The following is a 21,594-nucleotide window of genomic DNA, read 5'->3' as shown; positions in this document are numbered from 1 at the left end:
AGGATAAAATTATTTAATCTAATTAAATTTTAATCTTTTCTTGGAAAGCCTTTCATTGAATATAATTTTACTGTACTGTCAATAAAGGAAATATTTAATATGTATGATTTTTTTTGTATTTTATGAGGTTTTTATGCCATAATACATGGCCAATTTTTGTAAAGATGTCATACACAGGTAAGAAATATGTTTGTACCTTTCTTTTCCCAATTAGTAGTCACCAGAAAACTATTTTGCCCTACTTTTTAAAAAAATCTAATCATGTCCTTAATTCCTTTCTTATTTAGCTTTCTGTTAAATTTGCTTAGGTCTGAAGGGGTTACATTGAGATTTCCCATTATTATAGTTTCCCTGTCTGTTTCTCTTTACAATTCAATTCATTTTTCCTTTAAATATTTTTATGATTTGCCATTTAGTGCTGATATTAAAAGTATTAGTTCATTATCTATGGTGCCTTGAAGTATAGTTTTCTTGTTAATAGTCTCATAATAGTGCCTATTTTTACTATCACCCTGCTTAACATTAAGATTTTTCATTTTAGGGTCTCTTCTAAGCAATAATTGGTGAAGACTTTCCATTTCCACTTTGCCCTGTGGTTTTAATAGATCTGGACAATCTTTGTTTATGATTTAATATGGAATCTGGATTTTTATTCCATCATGATTTTTAGGAAGTTTGATGATTCTTAGAATTTCTCTCCTTAACCAAGTTTTCTAAGTCAGATGTTTTTGATAGTATATACCGTAAGTATTTTTCTGAGTGCTCACCCCAATCTTTTGATTTTGTTTTAATGTTCACGTTTTCACAGAGTCAATGCTCTCTCTTCAGTCTTTTTTAAATTACAAGATGTCAAAATCTTGGGTATGGTTTCCCATGTTCTAGCCTAAGATATTTATCATACTACTTATTCTTTCTTCCACAGCTCTCACTTCATTTAATATTACATTTCATATTGCATGCTTCTTTTATTCCAGGTACTCTTATAGCGCTTGGGGCCAAGTCATTATTTTCTTTGAGGATCTACTTGGACTAGTCCTAGTGGCCAGTAACTGGATGAAGTAACCTTTTAAATCCTTGCTGGCTGGCACTCCAAAACAGCCCATCCCAAACCTTAAAGCTAGCAAGTCCAATTCTTGGCTAGACCCCCCCCCCCACCACAGTCAGAAAGTTTCAACAAAATCAGAGGAACTACTTACTGTGTGTACTATATCCACCATGTCATAGGCTTTGGTAGACTCCAATGGGACAAGCATGTCCAGCTCGGGAACCAGGCGGTCGCTGAAAGTAAGCAATAAGAGAAGAGGACATGATTAGTAATTAATCAACAGACATTTATTAAGCACCCCCCATGCACCAGGCACTGGGGACAAAATGACAAAAATGAATTACCCAGAAAGCCAGTTTTATGAGGACTTCATTATTCACCAGGTAAAAAAAAAATCACCATCAAATATACAGTCTTACATTTGGATAGTTAGAATCACAAAATGATTTATATAGTTAGCACTTACTGAGTACACAAAAAAAAAATCACCATCAAATATACAGTCTTAGGTTTGGATAGTTAGAATCACAAAATGAATCATATAGTTAGCACTTACTGAGTACACAATGATCAGTGTTCATTTCAATAATAACAACCACTATTATTCCACTGAACAAGAGTCGACTGCCCGATTAATTGTACATTACTAATAACAGAAAACCTTAGCAACAGGATCAACTGATACAATCTCAGAAGCAGGGAAATAGCTCATTTAATGAATATAATTACTTCAGAAATCTAAATCAAAAGAACAAGTGCTTTGGAAACAAAAGTGCATGCTTTGCAATGGCCTCCAAGTCTCAGACAAAACCCTATAGGGTAGGAAGTCTGACCACTGACAGTCACAAAAGGACAGCAATAGACCTTCCTATTGTGATGGGAAAAGCAGAGAGAAGGAAAAGGCCAAACATTTCACTGAGCAATATTTGGCCTGGAGTGTGGCTTCATTGATACGGGGCACTCCCAGATGAAGAAATCCCCCCTACTAGTAATGGAAATATATGCGAATGGTGTTTAAAAGCCTGTTCCTGCCCTTGCAGACGTATCTGGAGACAAAGTAATGAGAAGACTAGATCAAGGAAGCTGCATTGTTTAATGTAACTTTTCCCCCAGGAAACAGGCTATCCTTGACCCAGATTAGTTCCTTGACAAATACATAATTACTTTGAATAATGATGCCCCAGTATGTTTCTACCAGTTCTTTTCCAAAACATTCATCCCACATTTTGACATCCAAAAATGATTTATCTTTTTTTAAACATAAATTTATTTACTTTTAGTTTTCAACGTTCACTTTCATAAAATTTTGAGTTCCAAATTTTCTCCCCATCTCTTCCCTCCCCCCACCCCAAGACAGCATGTAAATTGATATATGCTCAACTATATACATTCATATTAAACCTATTTTCACATTAGTCATGTTGTAAAGAAGAATTAGAACCAATGAGAGAAACCATGAGAAAGAAGAAATCAAAAAAAAAAAAAAGAGAGAGAGAGCAAATAATGTGCTTCGATCTGCATTCAGACTCCATAGTTCTTTTTCTAGATGTGGACAGCATTTTCCATCATGAGTCTTTTGGAGTTGTCTTAGATCCTTGCATTGCTAAGAAGAAATAAGTCTATCAAAGTTAGTCATTGCATAATGTGGCTGTTACTGTGTGCAATGTTCTCCTGGTTCTGCTCACTTCACTCAGCATAAGTTCATATAAGTTTTTCCAGGTTTTTCTGAAGTTTGCCTGCTCATTATTTCTTTTAGCACAATAGTATTCCATTACATACCACAACTTTTTCAGCCATTCTCCAACTGATGGGCATCTCCTCAATTTTCAATTCTTTGCCACCACAAAAAGAGCTGCTATAAACATTTTTGTACATGTGGGTCCTTTTCCCATTTGTATAATCTCTTTGACATACAGACCTAGAAGTGGTATGCTAGATCAAAGGGTATACACAGTTTGGGTGCCATTTGAGCATGGTTCCAAATTGCTCTCCAGAATAGTTGGATCAGTTCACAACTCCACCAACAGTGCATCAGTGTCCCAATTTTCCCACATCCTCTCCAACATTTATAATTTTCCTGTTTTATCATGTTAGCCAATCTGATAGGTATGATGTGGTACCTCAAAATTGTTTTGATTTGCATTTCTCTAATCAATAGTGATTTAGAGGAGGGCAGCTAGGTGGCACAGTGGATAGAACTCTAGCCTCGGGAGTCAGGAGGACCTGAATTCAAATCTGGTCTTGACACTTACTAGCTATGTGACCCTGGGCAAGTCACTTAACCCCAATTGCCTCACCAAAAGGCAATCAATCAGTCAATAAACAGATAAATAAATAAAATAAAAAATAAAAAATGATTTAGAGCATTTTTTCATAGACTATGGATAGCTTTAGTTTCTTCCTCTGAAAACTGCCTATTCATATCCTTTGACAATTTATCAATTGGGGAATGACGTGCTCTTATAAATTTGACTCAGTTGTCCATTATTTTAGAAATGAGGCCTTTAGGGGGCAGCTAGGTGGCGCAGTAGATAGAGAACTGGCCCTGGATTCAGGAGGACCTGAGTTCAAATCCCGCCTCAGACATATAACACTTTCTAGTTGTATGACCCTGGGCAAGTTACTTAACCCCATGCCTACCAAAAAAAAAAAAAAAAGAAGTGAGGCCTTTATCAGCGCCACTGGTTATAAAAATTCTTTCCCAGTTTTCTGCTTCCTTCCTAATCTTGGTTGCATTGGCTTTGTGCAAAAACTTTTCAATTTAATGTAATAAAAATTATCCATCAAAAACAGTTTATCTTTAAGATATGCCTTGGACTCCAGGCGCTTAAGGTCAGAGAAGTCAAATGGGGACAAAGCCAGTGATGTCAGTTTGGTGCAAAAGGGGCACAAAACACAGAAGACAGAGTTTTGAGATTGCTTAGCAAAGAAAGGTCACCTCAGATCTCACTGTGATTCTCTTCCTTGATCTCTCAGGTCACATGTCATCAGCCACAATTAAACCATTTCCTCTTAGACACTCTGGAACATGTAGTGACAGCAAGAGACAAAACCTACCCAGAACAAATGCCCTTACCACAAACAATAAAGATATTAATGTGCATTCCATTCTACAAATAATTTGCAGGTTGTTTGGGTGAATGTCAAAATATGGAGAAAACTTACAATCTTACCATCCCTGCCCATACCATGTCTTCCAGAAACTAATTTCTTCTGTCTCTCATCCTGTCCCCACACTATTCATTCAACAATCATTGATTAAACTCCCACTATATGGAAGGAACTGTACCAGCTGTTGGTCTAGGATACATTTAGTTTACTAGTTTACATATATACATATATAGTGCTTGACAGTTTACTAAGTACTTTACATATGGTATCTCATGTGATCATTATACCAAAGATGTAAGGCAGGCAGTATAGGCATTAATATTTCCCTTTTACAGATAAGTAAACTGAGTCTCAGAATAATTAAACAATTTGATCAAGGTCACAGAGCTAGTATTAGGTGGCAAAGCCCAAACACTTTCTAACTCTAATTCTAAATTCTGTGTTTCTTCCATGTTGCCTCTCATGTCTTAAGGGGGTCAAAATAAAACTGGCTTTCTCTGCTGCTGTCCCTAGGCATACATCTATCTGAAAGGTCTAAGTCATCTGTCATTACAATACACAAAAACCTGAATGTACTCTACTTTTTAAATCTGACCAACAAATAAAGTGATCAAAGGGCACTAGGTCAGACCCAGCAACAGCACTTCTAGGGCTGTATCCCAAAGAGATCATAAAAATGAGAAAAGGACCCACATGTACAAAAATATTTACAGTAGCTCTTTTTGTGGTGGCAAATAATTGGAAATTGAGAGGATGCCCATCAACTAGGGAATGGCTGAACAAGTTGTGGTATATGAATGTAATGGAATACTATTATGCTATAAGAAATGATGAGCAGGCAGACTTCAGAAAAACCTGGAAAGACTATATGGATTGATGCTGAGTGACGTGAGCAGAATCAGGAGACACAGTACATAGTAACAGCCACGTTGTGTGATAACTAACGTTGACAAACTTAGCTCTTCTCAGCAATGCAAGGATCTAAGACATCTCCAAAAGTCTTAAGATGGAAAATGCTATCCACACCCAAAGAAAGAACTATGGAGTTTGAATGCAGATTGAAGCATACTCTTTGCTCTTTTTTTTTCTTCTTCTGTTTTGTTTTGTTTCTTCTTTCTTGTGGTTCTTCCTATTGGTTCTAATTCTTCCTTATAACATGACTAATGTGAAAATTAAAAAAATAAATTTAAATAATGGCACTAGGTTATCCCAAAGCTAGTCTCTAAAGCCATAATTTCATAACCTATTAAGAAGTGCTGTATTTTCTGTCACTTACCACTGATCATGACATTCACATATTGGAGCTGGATCCTGATTACTCAAAGGTAAGTAGTTGAAGAATTCCCGGAGGTTAAATAGGGCATCTATGTCATTTTCAAAGGCTCTGTGTGCCACACCTACAAATAAAAAGGCAAAAGGAGATTAGGCTTCAGACAGATGATCCAATTGGGCCAAAACTACTGTTTAAGTATCGTCCCTGCTGTTTGAAGATGTGCTTGGAAAGAAAGCCATTTAGTCAACTACATTCATCTAACAGGACATTCACCTACCACTTGTGGCATGATGCCCAAGAAAGAATGTTGGATTTCAAGTCAGAAGTGATGGGTTTGTAGCTTATCTCAGCTACTTACCTTTGTGACCTTGGACAAATCACCTCTGCTCCTGGGCTTTAGCTTCGTCATCTGTGTAACACAGGTGGAGGACTAACCACATGAACTCTAAGGTTCCTTCCAGTTCTAAATCTTATGACCTTAAATTTATACAAGACAATTGCTAAGAGAGAATAGTTTCTTCCCCAGACCATTTTTTTCAAAGCATTATGGTAGTCCAAGTGCTCCAGAAAAGGTAGAGTACCTTTCATAGCATAATAGTAGCAATCGGATCTCTCTCCTCCTGTTCAATTCTAGGCCCAATAATGCATAAATAACCGGGCCTATATACACACACATATACATGTAAACACACACACACACACACACACACACACACGAGCACACTGGAAAACATTAGCCCTAGAGTCAGAAGATCTGAGTTCAAATATCACTTCTTATGCTTACTACCTTGGCCTTGGACAAGTGACTAAACGCTGCTGAGCCTGACCTGACCTATCATATGGAAGGGTTAGAATAGAATGTAGAATGCTCTATATCTATATGAATCTGATATATACATATATGTTATACATATATATGAAACTGATCAGCTTGTCCAAATATTAATCATCCACTTGTTTTTTCTTATGTGAACAGTTAAGCTGAATTCTTGAGTGATTCCAGATCTCCTCTTGGAGGCTCTACAAGATTCTAGCACCTCATGCAGCCAGTATGATGTTCCAACCCGTGAAATCCTCAGATATCACGATTCATAATTTACATTCAAATCCAAGAAGTATAGGAATGGGCATTTCTTTGTGGGAGATGGGAGGTGGGGAAAGAGAGAAATAGTTATTACTAAATATCTACTACCCAGCTATAGCCCTATTTTGGATCTCAGGATGTACATTTTAGCTCAAGATTTCAAGAAGTGTTTATTACACACTTACTATGTGCAAGGCATTCTGCTGGGTGCTGCGGACATAAAAACACAATAGAAAGTAATTCTATCCTAAGGAGTTTAAAGTCTATTGGAGAATTACAGCAGGTAAAGAGAAGTAAAAGGAAATTAATTTTCAGTAGGAGAGGAATCCTAAAAGACTAGTTTTAGGAAGTAGTACTAGAGATGAGCCTTGAAGAAAAAGAGGAATTCAGGGGCAGCTAGGTGGTACAGTGGATAGAACTCTGGCCTTGGAGTCAGAAGGACTTGAGTTCAAATCCGGCCTCAGACACCTTGACACTTACTAGCTGTGTGACCCTGGACAAGTTACTTAACCCTGATTGCCTCACCAAAAAGCAAAAAAAAAAGAAGAATTCAGTGACACATAAGTCTAGAGTGCATTCCAGATCCTGGGGACAGCTTGTGCAAAGCCCCAGGGGGCAGAGATGAAGTTGTTAGTTTGGGAAACATCCAATAGGTTAGTGTAGCTGTACCTCGGAGCAGGTGAAGGGTGGTCATGTGTGGGAGAAAAAGGCAGGAAAAAGAGGCTGGAACCAGACTGTAGGGAGCTTTAGATGTCAAGCTGAGGAATCTATACCTTATCCTACAGGACAGCAGGGAGTCACCAAAGATTCTTAAGCAGAAGAGTGACGTGGCCAGACTGTCCTTCATGATAATTATTTGGATAACTGTGGGGTAGGTGGGTTGTAGAAGGAAGAAACTAGAAACAGAAAGAACAAAGTTGACTGTATCTATTTCATGCCTACTTGGTGCTATATTTTAAAAATTGAATTAAAAGAATATCAAGAAACTGGTAACATTATATAATTTTTTTAAGGGAATTGGAGTTAAGTGACTTGCCCAGCTAGTAAAAAGTGACTTACACAGCTAGTAAATGTCAAGTGTTTGTTCTGAGGCCGGATTTGAACTCAAGTCCTCCTGACTTCAGGGCTGGTGCTCTATCTACTGCGTCACCTAGCTGCCCCACATTCCGTAATTTTTTAAAGGCACAAGTTTATTATCAAGTTGAGTCTGTTCTGATTAACTTGATTAAATTAAATACTTTCAGTGGTGTGCGCACGCCACCCACCAATGCAGATTGCCATGTTCCCCACATCTCCTCACCTTGGGCACTTCTTGTCCCTATTTTCCCATAAACACTCGGTAAAGAAGTTACTGTGTAAGCTAAAGGCCTTCCTTTGGGTCTTTTAGTATCTTGGTAGTATTAAGGTCCCAGAAAATTAATGTTATTTCTCCTTCTTGCTATATAACCACCCCCTCTCCTTTTCTTTCATTCATGCCTTCAATGTCTCTGATTAAATAATACTATTAAGAAAAACTTAGGTGAGACCCAATTTTATTAACTACCTAATTTGCTCAATAATTAATTTGAATCAAGATGTAAGATTCCCATACTGTATTTCCCACCACAAGGAGAATGGACAGTCTATGGGAAGAACTTAGGATCAAAATCATAAGCTTTAGAGTTGGAAAGGCCCTTAAAGATCAATTAGTCTAGTGAGGAAGCTGGTAGAGCCCCGGGCCTGAAGTCTGGAAGACCTCAGTTCAGATCCAGTCTCAGACACTTACTAGCTGTGTGACCCTGGGTAAGTCACTTAACCCCTATTTGCCTCAATTCCTCATCGTAAAATAGGGACACATTGGAGAAGGAAACAGCGACTGAACTATAACAAACAACCACCCTAGGCAAGTCACTTAACCTCTGTTTACCTCAGTTTCCTCAACTGTAAAATGAAGACAGTAATACCACCTACCTCATGGTATTGTTGTGAGGATTAAATGAGATAATATCTGGCATTAGCACAGTGCCTAGTACCCAGCAGGTGCTTAATAATTACTCGTTCCCTCCCCCTTCTTTCTCCCACCTCCCTCCCTTCCCCCACCTCCCCATCCTCTATACCTCTAAGGTCCTCATTTCACAGGTGAGAAAACTAAAACAGAAAGAGTAAAGTGATTTGCCTGAGTTCACACAGTGACAGAGGGGGGATGTGAACCCAGAAATTCTGCTGTCTTCCTCTGTGCTCTTTCCACTCCTCCACATTTACCCCTCTGGGGGTGAGAAGGGTCACCAGATGCTTACACTGACCTAGAGGCTCCGTCTCCAGATATGTCTACAAGGGCAGAAACAGGCTCTCCAACACCAATGTTTCCACAGCCTGGAAATAGGCATATCAAGCCTTTACTAGAGAGCTAGGAAAGCTCGAGCTAGTCTGACTAATACCGGAGATTTCTCCTGGGCATTTTAATATTTTAAAAACTGCAACATAAACACTGAAGAAAAGTGACTGAAAACAGTCTCTCATTTCCTCTCAAGTGTGAAAGGGCCCTCCTATTTTCATTCGGTACAAACCTGCAGGGAATTCTGGGCAGCTATGGCTTCTCAGTTCTTTTTACAATAAAACCAATAAATGTAACAAAGGAAAAATACAACCCACTAACAACTACCATGGCTGCTCCCTCCTACTTACTCTCTCATCACTGTTTCTGGAGTCAGAAATGTTACCACTGTGGAAGCATGGAAATCTTTTTTTAGAAAATCTTTAGAAAATACTTTTTTAAAAGGATATGCTTATCATCCATTTCAAAAGGTGTTTCAGTCATTTTTTAAAAGTGAATCATTTAGGGGCAGCTAGGTGGCACAGTGGATAGAGCTCCGGCCTTGAAGTCAGGAGAACCTGAGTTCAAATCCGGCCCCAGACACTTGACACTTACTAGCTGTGTGACCTTGGGCAGGTCACTTAACCCCGACTGCCTAGCAAAAACAAAAAGAAAAAGAAAAGTGAATCATTAGCTGACAAGGACGATGGGATCCTTCTCACCTGACATCGTTGTATGTGTCTTGGCACCACCAAGCTCTTCTTGGGTGACATCCTCATTGGTGACAGACTTTACCACATCCGGGCCCGTGATGAACAGATAGGATGTGTCCTGCAATCACAGATTTCCATACAAATCAATCAAGAGCTGGAAAAGAGAGAGCATTTAGTTCAACTACCTCATTTGACAGATAAGAAAAAGAGAGCCCCACAAATGTCAAATGACCTGTCCATGGTCACATAGTCAGTAAATAGTAAGGAAAATACTAGATTGCAGATCTTTAGATCCCTGGTCCAAAGCGAAGATAAATTTTCATGGTCACATTTTTCTTTCCCAAAATAGTCACTCCATCATGCTATTTCATGCTTGGTTCAATATTTGTAAAAATGACTTGTGATGCGGTACAGATAACTTAAAGATGTGTCCAAGAAGAATAAGATAACAGTAAAGGGTACATGGAAGCACTCTGAAACACCCAGAGCACCACACCAGCCAAAGCTATGATTATTCTGCTTACAGCAGCTTATTTTTAAACTAAGTAAAAAAAATGTAAGAGGCTCTAATTTCTTTTATATCTAAAAAGCAACTGAGGAAAAGGTAGGAGAAACTCACAGACCAAAAATTACACACAGCAAAGAGAACAATCCCCTTCTGAAAAATAACGATTTAAATCCATTTATTGTTATTGAGCATGCATTACCCAGCTACAGGTCCTTGGTTCCCAAACTTAGTTTTGTGACACTCTACTCATCTCTATTCATGATATCCTCAAAAAAAATTATTCACTTAAAAAAAAAAAAGGCCAGCCTTGAAAGAAAAAAAGTCATAATGACACAGGCTGAAAAAAGGCCCTCTTTTTTTGTAGGGGAATGAGGAGAACAGTTTGAATTAAATGAGAATACCTGAGAAAGCAGGTAAGACAGTGCCTTTCTAAGGCTCAGGACCTTTGGGACATCACCACCATCATTATCACCATCAGGGTCTCTCTAACCTCTTTGTTGCCTCATGTCACTCACTGTGCAGTTCCCACCAGCTCAAGCAGGTGAATATCTGCTTGATACCATACAGGGGAAGACATTGAGAAATATAAATGTTTATTACCCAAGGCTGAATAAACAGATGCCTGAAATGTGACGCAAAAGACTGCTTGTTTTTTTTAAGTGAATAAAAAACTTTATTTGAATCAAAAGAAATGCTTTTAAAAATCTTTCACAGTAAATGTATTTGGGAACTTTAGTATTATTTTTCAGTGCAGACATTCTTCTTTTTTGTTCCCCTTCCAAAGAGATGTCAATTTAAGAATGTAGACTATATCTGGATCAACAAGGTAACAGATGGAAAGCAGATCCAGCAACCAAAGGGAATCAATTTTCTAAGATTTCTCCCACCCTGAAAAACCCCCAGTGATTTTATTTTCTAAGTCACTTTTGCATTCCATTGGATTCAAATACAGTGACATTTTACATAGTGACCTCTTTGCATGAGGTAAAGATAGACAATACAAGGGTCAGAGAGGACCCAAATAAGCAAATACATGACAAAGAAGGCTATGACAGTGCCAGGTGCAGAAGGCTTTCTTTGATGCTTGAAGGACTGAAATAACATTTCTGCTCAGATGCTAGGCTCAGGTCTTCACAAATCTTTTAGATCCTGCCCACCAAGTATACCAATCTAGAAAGTTCATCAATAAGCAGAGCACTGCTTGCCTCCAATCTTCTCCCTAAAAGGTGAGGAGGCAGGGCGGGGAAATCAAAACAATCTCATTTTAAGTCTAAATGAGGACTTAGTTGAAGGCAATTTTCAGAAATACTAAAAGTTGGATTGAGCAAATCCTATCAGGAAAAAGTTAAAGGATACACACTAGAGGACATGGAAATATGGAATGTCAGCCTCTGCTTTTGGATATCATGGACTGTAAGAATGAAGTTCACTACCTCTTCTGTACTGCACTTAAGTCTGTTTTTGTAACAGCTACACCTCTCAAACCGTGCTGACAGTAAATCTGTTTCTAAGGGTTGATCTCCTTTCATCTAGCTGGCTTGGGCTGCAAACAAAAGAAAGAAGAGGAGTTATCAGTGTCCCTATACTAAGGTTGAGCAAAGTACCAAAAGAAAGAATCTTAAGCCTTAAAAAGGTAGCTGAAGCCATATTTTATTTTATTTGGAAACAGTAGAATCCAACAATTTTTGCCGTGTTAGCTCCATCTTAAAAGCAACTCACTTCAATGGCCTAAATAAGGGTTATTGTGCAGAAATTCAAGTCATTCTTCCTGTGTGGACTTGTTGAGGAACCCCATCCCACTCCCCTTCTCCAGTGCTAGTTTCTTTGCTCAGTCTATAGATAGGTACGGCATGGCTGAGGGTGACCCCCGAGCCTCCTTCTTGGAGGAAGACACTCAATGAGACCGCTCTAGTCTTTGGAAAGCAACCAAATCAAAGACATACTTGGAAGAGGATGGTGGGAACACCTTCCAGACATGATAATTAATGGTAGTCTTCCCTGACAATAACAGGGGCTAGTCTGTACATTCTCAGTAACTTCTTGATTACCCATCACCTCACTTACTATTCAAGTAAACTTTATTTGGTTACCCAAATTTTCACTTGTTCAAAATCAAAACTATTTCATTTCAAACAATTAAAATTCAACAAGATAAGCATGTCTGGTGCTTAAATCAGCAAAGCTATCAATTACTTTCAGTAAGACATGAACAGCTTCTTGGGGGAAGTTATGGTTCGCAATTTTAAACAGAAAGAAATGCATGCTGCCACAAACAAATCATAGCAGTAACAGGGTTGCTGAGACAAGGGGAGAAAGGATGCTTTCCCACTGTCCCAGTGTTTGTATTAACTGGCCACAAGTTTTATCAATGTTGAAAAGACAATGGTTAGAGGGAACTTATTTGGAAAAACCTACATTAACTGAACATGGCAGAGGAGGTTATGAACTAACCAGCACAGAAGATTCTCTTTCTAGCATCCAGGACATTAAAGGCCACAGCTCAAAGCAGTTCTGCTCCTAAATCAATAAGCTAAGAGGAATAAGACTGGAGCCTCTTAATATTAATGCATACTTTATTATATTAAAACCAGGCAATGGTCTGACAATAAAAAGGCTGCTTATGGCATACTGTTATATTAAATTTTAATTACAGAGGATATGAAATCCTTACAATAAATATTTTCCTCAAAATAGTTTTAATGGAAATAATTCTTTTTTTTCTGACTTGACAGCTGGCACTTTAAAATGTGGATTTAAACAAATACCGAATTGAGAAAAAAAAAACCCTCAAGACACAATAAATTGTTTTTATTTAAGCTTGTATCCACATTGCAGCCCCTACTGGTCCAAGACTGTGAATCAAAAAGGCAGTGATATGCCAGGGAGTTCTGCCAGCCAAATTCTGGAACCCACAACACACCCAAGTGTTTCCGCTTTCAAATATTTGTTGAAGAGCCTGAAAGGAAGAAGTACCAAAACCTAAATCTGTACCAAATTCAAATAGAACACAGAAGGTTTTGTTCCTGTCATTGAATTCCAAACCTGTTATGAAGCTATGGCAAAGAGAAACCAAGGGAATGCAATGCTTGTCAAATCACATTTCTTCAATTTTCAAGGACAAGTCCATTTCTTTCAGCTGGAATGTATGCTTAGGGAATCTTCAGGCAGCCCCTCCTTTTAACCACTAAAACCTTTGCTAAGCTGGCAGATCTGAGCAATCCTGGGAAAGGACTGCACTTGTTACTGTATCAAAAGCTGAGCTAAAAACACTGACCACTGGCACAGTGAGGCTAGTGAAGGGGGGGATCCAGGTTTGCAAACAGGTTAGATATTCATTTCTCAGGCTGGTGAGGATTACATGTAGTTCCAAAAATGAGAAGCAAGTCAGGGATTTCTTCCAACTCTACCTGGGTTGGCTATTGGCCAGAAGTGAGAAAGTATCACTGAAAGGGGAAAAGAGATTTTTAGGAAGGAGGGAAGAGTAGCACCCCATGTGGAAAGTCGGGTGAAGAGAAGACACTGAGGGGAAGCTAGGTCGCACAGTGGATAGAGCATCGACCCTGGAGTCAGGAGGACCTGAGTTCAAATTTGGCCTCAGACACGTTAACACTCACTATCTGTGTGACTCTGGGCAAGTCACTTAGCCCCAATTGCCTCACCAAAAAAAAAAAAAAGAGAGAGAGAAGACACTGAAAGAACCCTGGATCCCTCACCAAAGGCCCATGTAAGAGAGAATGGATGAGTGGGTGGGAGAGGAATACAATCTATGTATATAATCCAAAGGTTGTGGAGAAGTAAAATGACTTGCTGGGGCACCATTTAAAATGGAAAGTATTTAATAATAAAAATAAAGACACCAGCACCGTCAACCTTTACTACAATTTTGTAAAACTGTAGGAGGGGTCATAGGTGAGCACACACCCTCAACAGTAATCCACAGATGGAGTCAGAAATGGACACAAAACAAATCAGTGTTATTACTTTGATAAAATTAATTTTCCATATTTTTTTTCCATTTATAATTGATATCATATTGCATGTCTTCTCAGGGACTGAAGGTTGGGGCAGGAGGAAGGGAGAGAATTTGGAACTCAAATTTTGCAAAAATTGTTAAATTTTTTGAATGTAATTGGAGATATTTAACAAACTAAAAATTATGTTAAAAATAATTTTCCAATAAAATTTCCAAAAAGTTCAAGTTTTAAGGTTTTTATTTTGAGATATGCTCCATATTGTTTGATTATTTTTATTTGTTCAGCATTAGTATATACACATTTAAATAAAATCACTTTTTAAAAGATGAAATGGCCCTAATATAACAAAAAGTTATGAAAGAAAATAAAACATTTCTAACATTAAAAGTTATATTTTAAAAAATGAAATAAAAGTTATATAATCACTATTCCTGGATATTTTTAAGGAACAAGAAGAGTAGGTAATAGGATGAGGCGTAGAAAAAGCATTAAGGCTCTGGTCCTACCTCTGGAAGTCATTTCATTTCTCTGGGCCTCAATTTCTTTATTTAACATTAAATAGGGGAGTCAGAATGATTTTTAAGGTAGCTTTCAGTTTTAAAATTTTATGACTGATCTGTTTGAAGAGACACTAACAGATTAGATTAGTGGTGACAAAGTCAAATAGAAACAGAGGCCACTACACTGTATGTAGGGATCCCTGTGGTTTTCATATTGACTTAAAAAACATGTTCATATTTTTTTGAGTTTATTTATTTTGTTAAGTATTCCCAATTTTAATCTAGCTCAAGCCACACTTGGGAGTGCTGTGGAACACAGGCTGTGAGTCTCACATCTCTGGCTTAATGATTTTTGGAGATTATTTTTCACTCAAGGATTTAGAGTTTGGAATATATTTGCAATTCACTGAACAGGTAAAACAGCCCCCAAATCAAGTGCATTGCATTCTAGCCAATGAAATCCCCCATCTTAATGATCCCATGCCACCACGACCTCGTCAACTCTAAGACTTTATCATGGGCAGCACTTTGAAATCCACTGAATTCAGATAAAATATTAGATCTAGGTCAGGCATTAATGTTGCTACATATGAGAAACCACACAACTCTGAAAGGGAACCATGGAAATAGATACCAGGGTCTTACCTTCACCATGAATGTGAAGTCTGTTAAGGCAGGGGAATAGACAGCACCTCCTGCACATGGGCCCATGATCAAAGAGATTTGTGGGACAACTCCAGATGCCAAGACATTCCTCTGCCAAAAGAGAAAAGGCAAAGGCATCTGATTACCTGAGCACGGTCAAGGCTTTATCTGCAAAATGATAAAGGTAACAATAAAATAACATTTGGATTATTTACACAGAAACTGAATCCAGGTGGCAGGAGAAAAATCCTATAATCTGTTACTAAAGTTGTTTTTTTCTCTCTTTGGGCTGCCTCCAAGTAGATAGTATGGTGGAAGGATACTGGATTGGGAAGCCAAAAGAAGTTAGTTCAAATTCAGATACCAATCCTTAATAAATATGTGGGAAAAGTATTTCACTTCCTCTAAGCCTCAATTTCCTCATCTGTAAAATGGGGATATGTGTATTTATACACCTAGCCTCACAAATTTGTTATGGAAAAAGTCCTTTGTAAGAATTTAAGTGTTGTATAAATGCAATTTTTTATTATTGTCATAGCCAAAGTATGTGACTTCTCTTCCTTTGACCTTTGCCCCCTCTTCAACCACCATTAGGATTTTTCTGTGGGCTCCAAACAAAGTTCCCTCTAAAGGAGGGGTTGTTAAGGAAGTCCACATATAAATTTCAGGGGGTCCATGAACTTATGTGGGAAAAAAAAAACTACATTTTTATTTTTACTAACCTCTAACTGAAACTTAGCACTTAGTTCAATTACGAATTTTTTAAAAACAAGCATTATTCTGAGAAGGGATCTATAACCTTCAGCAGACTGCCAAATGGATCTGTGATACACACAAAAAAAGTTAATAACACCTTCTCTAAGTTTCTCACAACATACAACACCCATGCCAATTAAATAAAACAAACAGGAAAATATAGGAATAAATGGATCCTTCCATAAGTGGTATATATCTAAAATCAAAGACCAGCATTATATGTAGGAGGGATAAACAAGAGACTTTCCAATAAAATCAGGGATAAAGCAAGGTTACCTATTATCACCATTACTATTTTATATAGTTTTAGAAATGCTAGCTATAGCAATAAGACAAGAAAAAGAAATTGAGGAAGTACACATAGGTAAAAAGGAAATAAAATTTTCATTTTTTGGACATGATATGAGTTTACTTAGAGAACCCTAAAGAGCCAAGTAAAAATTTAACTTTAGCAAAGTTTCAGGATATAAAATAAATGCACATAAATCATTAGGATTTTTGTATGTTACCAACAAAACTCTGTAGGAAGAGATAGAGAAATTCATTGAAAATAACTACCGGATACATAAAGTACTTCAGAATAAGTATATCTACTAAGATATACACAGGAATTACATAACAACTATATAACAATTATATAACACAACTCTTTACACAAATAAAGATAGGTCTAAATAATTGGAAAAATATTAATTGCTCATGGGTAGGCTGAGCCAATATAATTAAAATGACAATACTACCTAAATTAATTTACTTATTGGGTACCATACCATTCAAACTACCAATTATTTTGCAGTGCTAGAAAATAATGATAAAATTTATCTAAAGGAACAAAAGGTCAAGAATCTCAAGGAAAACAATGGAAAAAATGGGAAGAAAGGGGGCCTAGTTCATATTTCAAATTGTATTAAAAAATTATCATCAGAATGCTTTGGTACTGGTTAAGAAACATAGAGGTAGATCAGTAGAACAAATTAATTACACAATATTCAGAAGCAAATGAACACAGTAGATGAGTGTTCAAGAAACCCAAAGACTTCAGCTATTGGAGCAAGAACTCACAAAAACTGTTGGAAAAACTGGAAAGCAGTCTAGAAGAAATTAGGTAAAGACCAACCTCTCACACTACAAATCAAGACAGGCTCCAAGTAGATTCATGACTTAGATATAAAGGATGGTAACATAAACAAATTAGAAGAGCAAGGAAGAAATTACCTTTTGGATTTTGAAAAAGAATTCATGAACAAACAATGGATACAAAGGATCACAGAAGATAAAATGGACAATTCTAATTACATAAAATTAAAAGTTTTGTACAAATAAAACCAATGTAGCTAAAATTAGAAAGGAAACAGGCAACTGAGGGGAAAAAAATCTTTGCAGCAAATTTCTTTGATAAGGCTCTCATTTTTAAAATATACAAGGAATTGACAGTACCTTATAAGAATAAGAGCCATTTTCTAATTGATAAACGGTCAAAGGAAATGAACTGGAAGTTTTCTGAGGAAGAAATTAAAACTATCAATACCCATATGAAAAAATGCTCCAAATCACTACTAGAGAAATGTAAATTAAAATTATTCTGAGGTACCACCTCATACCCATAAGATCAGGAAAGTTGAGAAAAAGAAACAAAATGACAAATATTGGAGGAACTTTGGGAAAAGAAACACGTTAATGCACTGTTGATGGAGCTGTGAATGGACAGCCATTCTGGAAAGCAATTTGGAACCACAGCCAAAATATCACTAACAGTGTATACCTACCGAACCAGTGATACCACTACTAGGCCTATATCCCAAAGAGCTTGAAAAAAAAAAGGAAAAGGATCCATGTGCAAAAATATTTATGGTAACTCTTTTTATGAAAACCCATCAATCACAGAATGACTAAATTAATTATTATATATGAATATAACGAATACTACTCTGACAAAAAAATCAAAAGGGCAATTATGGAAAAATGTGGGAAGACTTATATGAACTGACGCCAACCTTGAGTAGAACCAAGAGAACAATTATTCATTAACAACAACATTTTAAAGACAAACAGTTCTGAAAGACTTAAGAACTGTGATCAGTGCAATGACTAGCTATGATTCCAGAAGGCTAATGATGATGAAGCATGCTATCCTTCTTCTGACAAAGAGGTGATGGACTTATAGTGCTGACTGAGATGCACATTTTAGAAATGGCCAATGTGGGAACTCATTTTGCTTGATTATGAATATTTGTTTAAAATGGTTTTGTTGGATTTCTCCTCCTCAACTCCCCCTCCAACAGGTTTGGGGCAGGGGAGGGGGGAAGATGATGAAGGGAGAGAAAATAGAGTTTTAGTTAAAAAAATTATTTTTTTTCATTTTTTTTTAGAAATTTTTTATTTTTATTTGAATTTTTGCTTAATGGGTTTGTTCTTTTTTTCTTAATTTATTTTGATTTATCAACAATCATTTCCATAAGCTTTTGAGTTTTAAATTTTTCTTCCCTTTCTTCCCTACCTCCCTCCCCAAGGTGGCGCTCAATCTGATATAGGCTATACATATACATTTGTATTAAACATATTTTCACATTAGTCATGTTGTAAGGAAGAATTAGAAGCATGAGAAGGAACCACAAGAAAAGAGGAAACAAAACAAAACAGAAAGAAAAAAAAAGAGCAAACAGTATGCTTCCATCTGCATTCAAACTCCATAGTTCTTTCTTTGGATGTGGATAGCATTTTCCATCTTCAGACCTTTGGAGATGTCTTAGATCCTTGCATTGCTGAGAAGGCCTAAGTCCATCAAAGTTAGTCATTGCACAAGGTTGCTGTTAGTGTACAATGTTCTCCTGGTTCTGCTCACTTCACTCAGCATCAGTCCATACAAGTTTTTCCAAGTTTTTCTGAAGTCTGCCTGCTCATCATTTCTTATAACACAATAGTATTGCATTACATTCATATACCACAACTTGTTTAGTCATTCCCTAATTGATGGGCATCCTCTCAATTTCCAATTCTTGGCCACCACAAAAAGAGTTGCTATAAATATTTTTGTACATGTGAGTTTTTTCCCCATTTTTATGATCTCTTTGGGATACAGCCCTAGAAGTGTTATTGCTGGGTCAATTTTTATAGCCCTTTGGGCATGGTTCCAAATTGCTCTCCAGAATGGTTGGATCATTTCACAACTCCACCAACAATGCATTAGTGTTCCAATTTTCCCAGATCTCCTCCAACATTTTTCATTTTCCTGTTTTGTCATGTTAACCAATCTGATAGGTGTGATGTGGTACCTCAGAGTTGTTTTGATTTGCATTTCTCTAATCAATAGTGATTTAGAGCATTTTTTCATATGACTATAGATGGCTTTAATTTCTTCCTCTGAGAACTGTGTGTTCATATCCTTTGACCATTTATCAATTGAGGAATGAAAAAAATTTATTTTAAAAGAAAAAAAAATACCTGTTCTAACTACCTGCAGCTAATACCTTCACAACCAGCATACATTTATTCAGATACACAAGGCAATTTTCACCAGAATCATAAAGTCCCCCCAAAGAGGACAAGGATAGGAAGACAGAACCTGAAGTGATAACAATCCTGTAAAAGAGCGATGAGGCTGGTAAAAAGAGCATCCCAAAGCATGAGCAAATTTAATGGCTGAGAAGAGTATGTGGCTGTACATGGAACAGAAAAAGCAGGAATCCTTGTCTTTGTAATCAGCTTTTTTTGCATCACCTAGTAATGCCCTGTAGACTTTGAGGACAGGGAGGGCTCACTGTAAATCCTGGATACTGTTCACACAAAGTCTTACTCAATTTCTTTTATATAACTTACAATAACAATATCACTGAATAAAAGGAGACAAGGCAGTCAGTAACAGGGAGGATATTAAGGCTTTGGGCATCAGTGGCTGGGAACAGGTCACTTGACCTTGGTAAAAAAGGGACAAATTCCTATCTCATTCCACTATGATCCTTGCCACTGTGGGAGCCTCTAGAAGGTAAAATGAATTTGCCCACTATGGACTCTGTCCCTTTCCCACAGAGTGGGGAAAAAGTCTCCCTCTTTGTTCCCATCTGCCTCCACCTCTTACTCAGCAGCCCAACTCCACAAACCCACAGAGACAACGCAGAAAGGCGACAAGTGACATGTCAGCTACAGAAGAAGAAAACAGTGATGACTGACAGTGGAAGGGAAAAAGAATACCACCTTAGGGGCTGCATTCAAGTCACTGTCCTGGCTCTCTCACTTTAAGTTTTCTAGCCACATTCCTCTATCAGAACAAAAACAGTTATGCTATTAGTCATTTACATTTTGACAAACATTCATTCTAGTGCAAGGGTTGAGTCCACAGATTTGTTGTTTATTTTTTTAATATTCTGATAACTGTCTACCAATATAATTGGTTTCCTTTGCAATCTCATGTATTTTGTTTTACATACTTAAAAATTTTTTTTGGTAAATAGTATTTTTTTTTCCCAATCACATGTAAAGATAGCTTTCAACTTTCATTTTTTGTAAGATTTTGAGTTTCAAATTTTTTCTCTCTCCCTCCCTCCTATCCCCCTTCTCCAAGACAACAAACAATCTGATATGGGTTATACATATGCAATCATGTAAACATATTTCCACATTAGTCATGTTGTAAAAGAAGAAACAGAACAAAAGGGGAAAGCCACAAAAAAAACAAAAAAAAAAGTGAAAATAGCATGCTTCGATCTGCATTCAGACTCCATAGTTCTTTCTCTGGGTGTATACAGCATTTTCCATCATGAGTCTTTTGGAATTGTCTTGGATCACTGTATTGTTGAGAATAATTAGTCAATCAAGTCAATGCTGCTGTTACTGTGTACAATGTTCTCCTGCTTCTGCTCACTTTACTCGGCATCAGTTTGTGTAAGTCTTTCCAGGTTTTTCTGAAATCTGCATGCTCATCATTTCTTATAGCAAAATAATATTCCATTACATTCACATACAACAACTTGTTCTGCCATTCCTCAATTGATGGGCATCCCCTCAATTTCCAATTCTTTGCCACCATAAAAAGAGCTTATGCACTTAAAAATATTGTAGTGAGAAGGGGTCTATGACACTAAAGAGATTAATAACCCCTGCTCTCAAGCCTTAGCTCCATTACGAACAATGAAAGAAGCCCTTTGTCTCACAGTACAGAATGAAAAACTAAGCCTCCTGTTAAACAAGTTTCAGACATTAGCAAAGTACTGTGGGTGGGGAAGATGGTTTTCAGCATAAGATTCTGTTCCTCTCCTCTAAAATCACACTACACTTAAGGTGAGTCCTAAAAATAAGCCTGTTATATTTAGTTATACTCCTCAGAGAAAAGAGTCTGTCTTAAGGTTTCTTTCCCAAAAAACCATCCCATCTTCCCTTAGTGGAAGAGTATTGGCTATGACCAATGGATACCTTTTCCAGAAAGCTGGGAACACAATAGCTTGATTTTGCAGTTTAGTCTCTGGGGACTGGTCTGAGGAGTCTACCTAATCTTACCTACTTAAGTGCTTACCTTTCTTATCCCTTCCCTTCACCCATATACTCCTCCCCAGTACCACTACCAGTGGCCTAGGTCTTCCCCATCCCATTCTAGGCAGATCCCCCAGAACCTTAAAGTCCAGGTACTCAGAAGAGAGCAGATCTGGGGAGGGGAGAGATAAATAGAAGTCCCATTCTGGGATCCTCAGATGAAAGTGAG

General features: G+C 37.4%; 1 protein-coding gene across 1 annotated transcript in view; it reads right to left on the bottom strand.

Annotated features, from left to right (window-relative positions):
- PCCB (propionyl-CoA carboxylase subunit beta) overlaps nt 1-21,594 on the bottom strand; it is a 45,016-nt gene that overhangs the window by 11,911 nt on the left and 11,511 nt on the right. Inside the window, exons 6-9 of the mRNA XM_027845280.1 lie at nt 15,147-15,257; nt 9,529-9,637; nt 5,433-5,553; nt 1,197-1,278 (exon numbers count right to left, since the gene is read on the bottom strand). Of these exons, the coding sequence (XP_027701081.1) occupies nt 1,197-1,278; nt 5,433-5,553; nt 9,529-9,637; nt 15,147-15,257 (423 nt within the window). The remainder of the gene's footprint in view (nt 1-1,196; nt 1,279-5,432; nt 5,554-9,528; nt 9,638-15,146; nt 15,258-21,594) is intronic.

Source organism: Vombatus ursinus, unplaced genomic scaffold (genome assembly GCF_900497805.2).
Source record: "Vombatus ursinus unplaced genomic scaffold, bare-nosed wombat genome assembly UNPS02014959.1, whole genome shotgun sequence".
Lineage (NCBI taxonomy): Eukaryota > Metazoa > Chordata > Mammalia > Diprotodontia > Vombatidae > Vombatus > Vombatus ursinus.
This window is presented reverse-complemented; position numbering and strand designations above follow the sequence as displayed.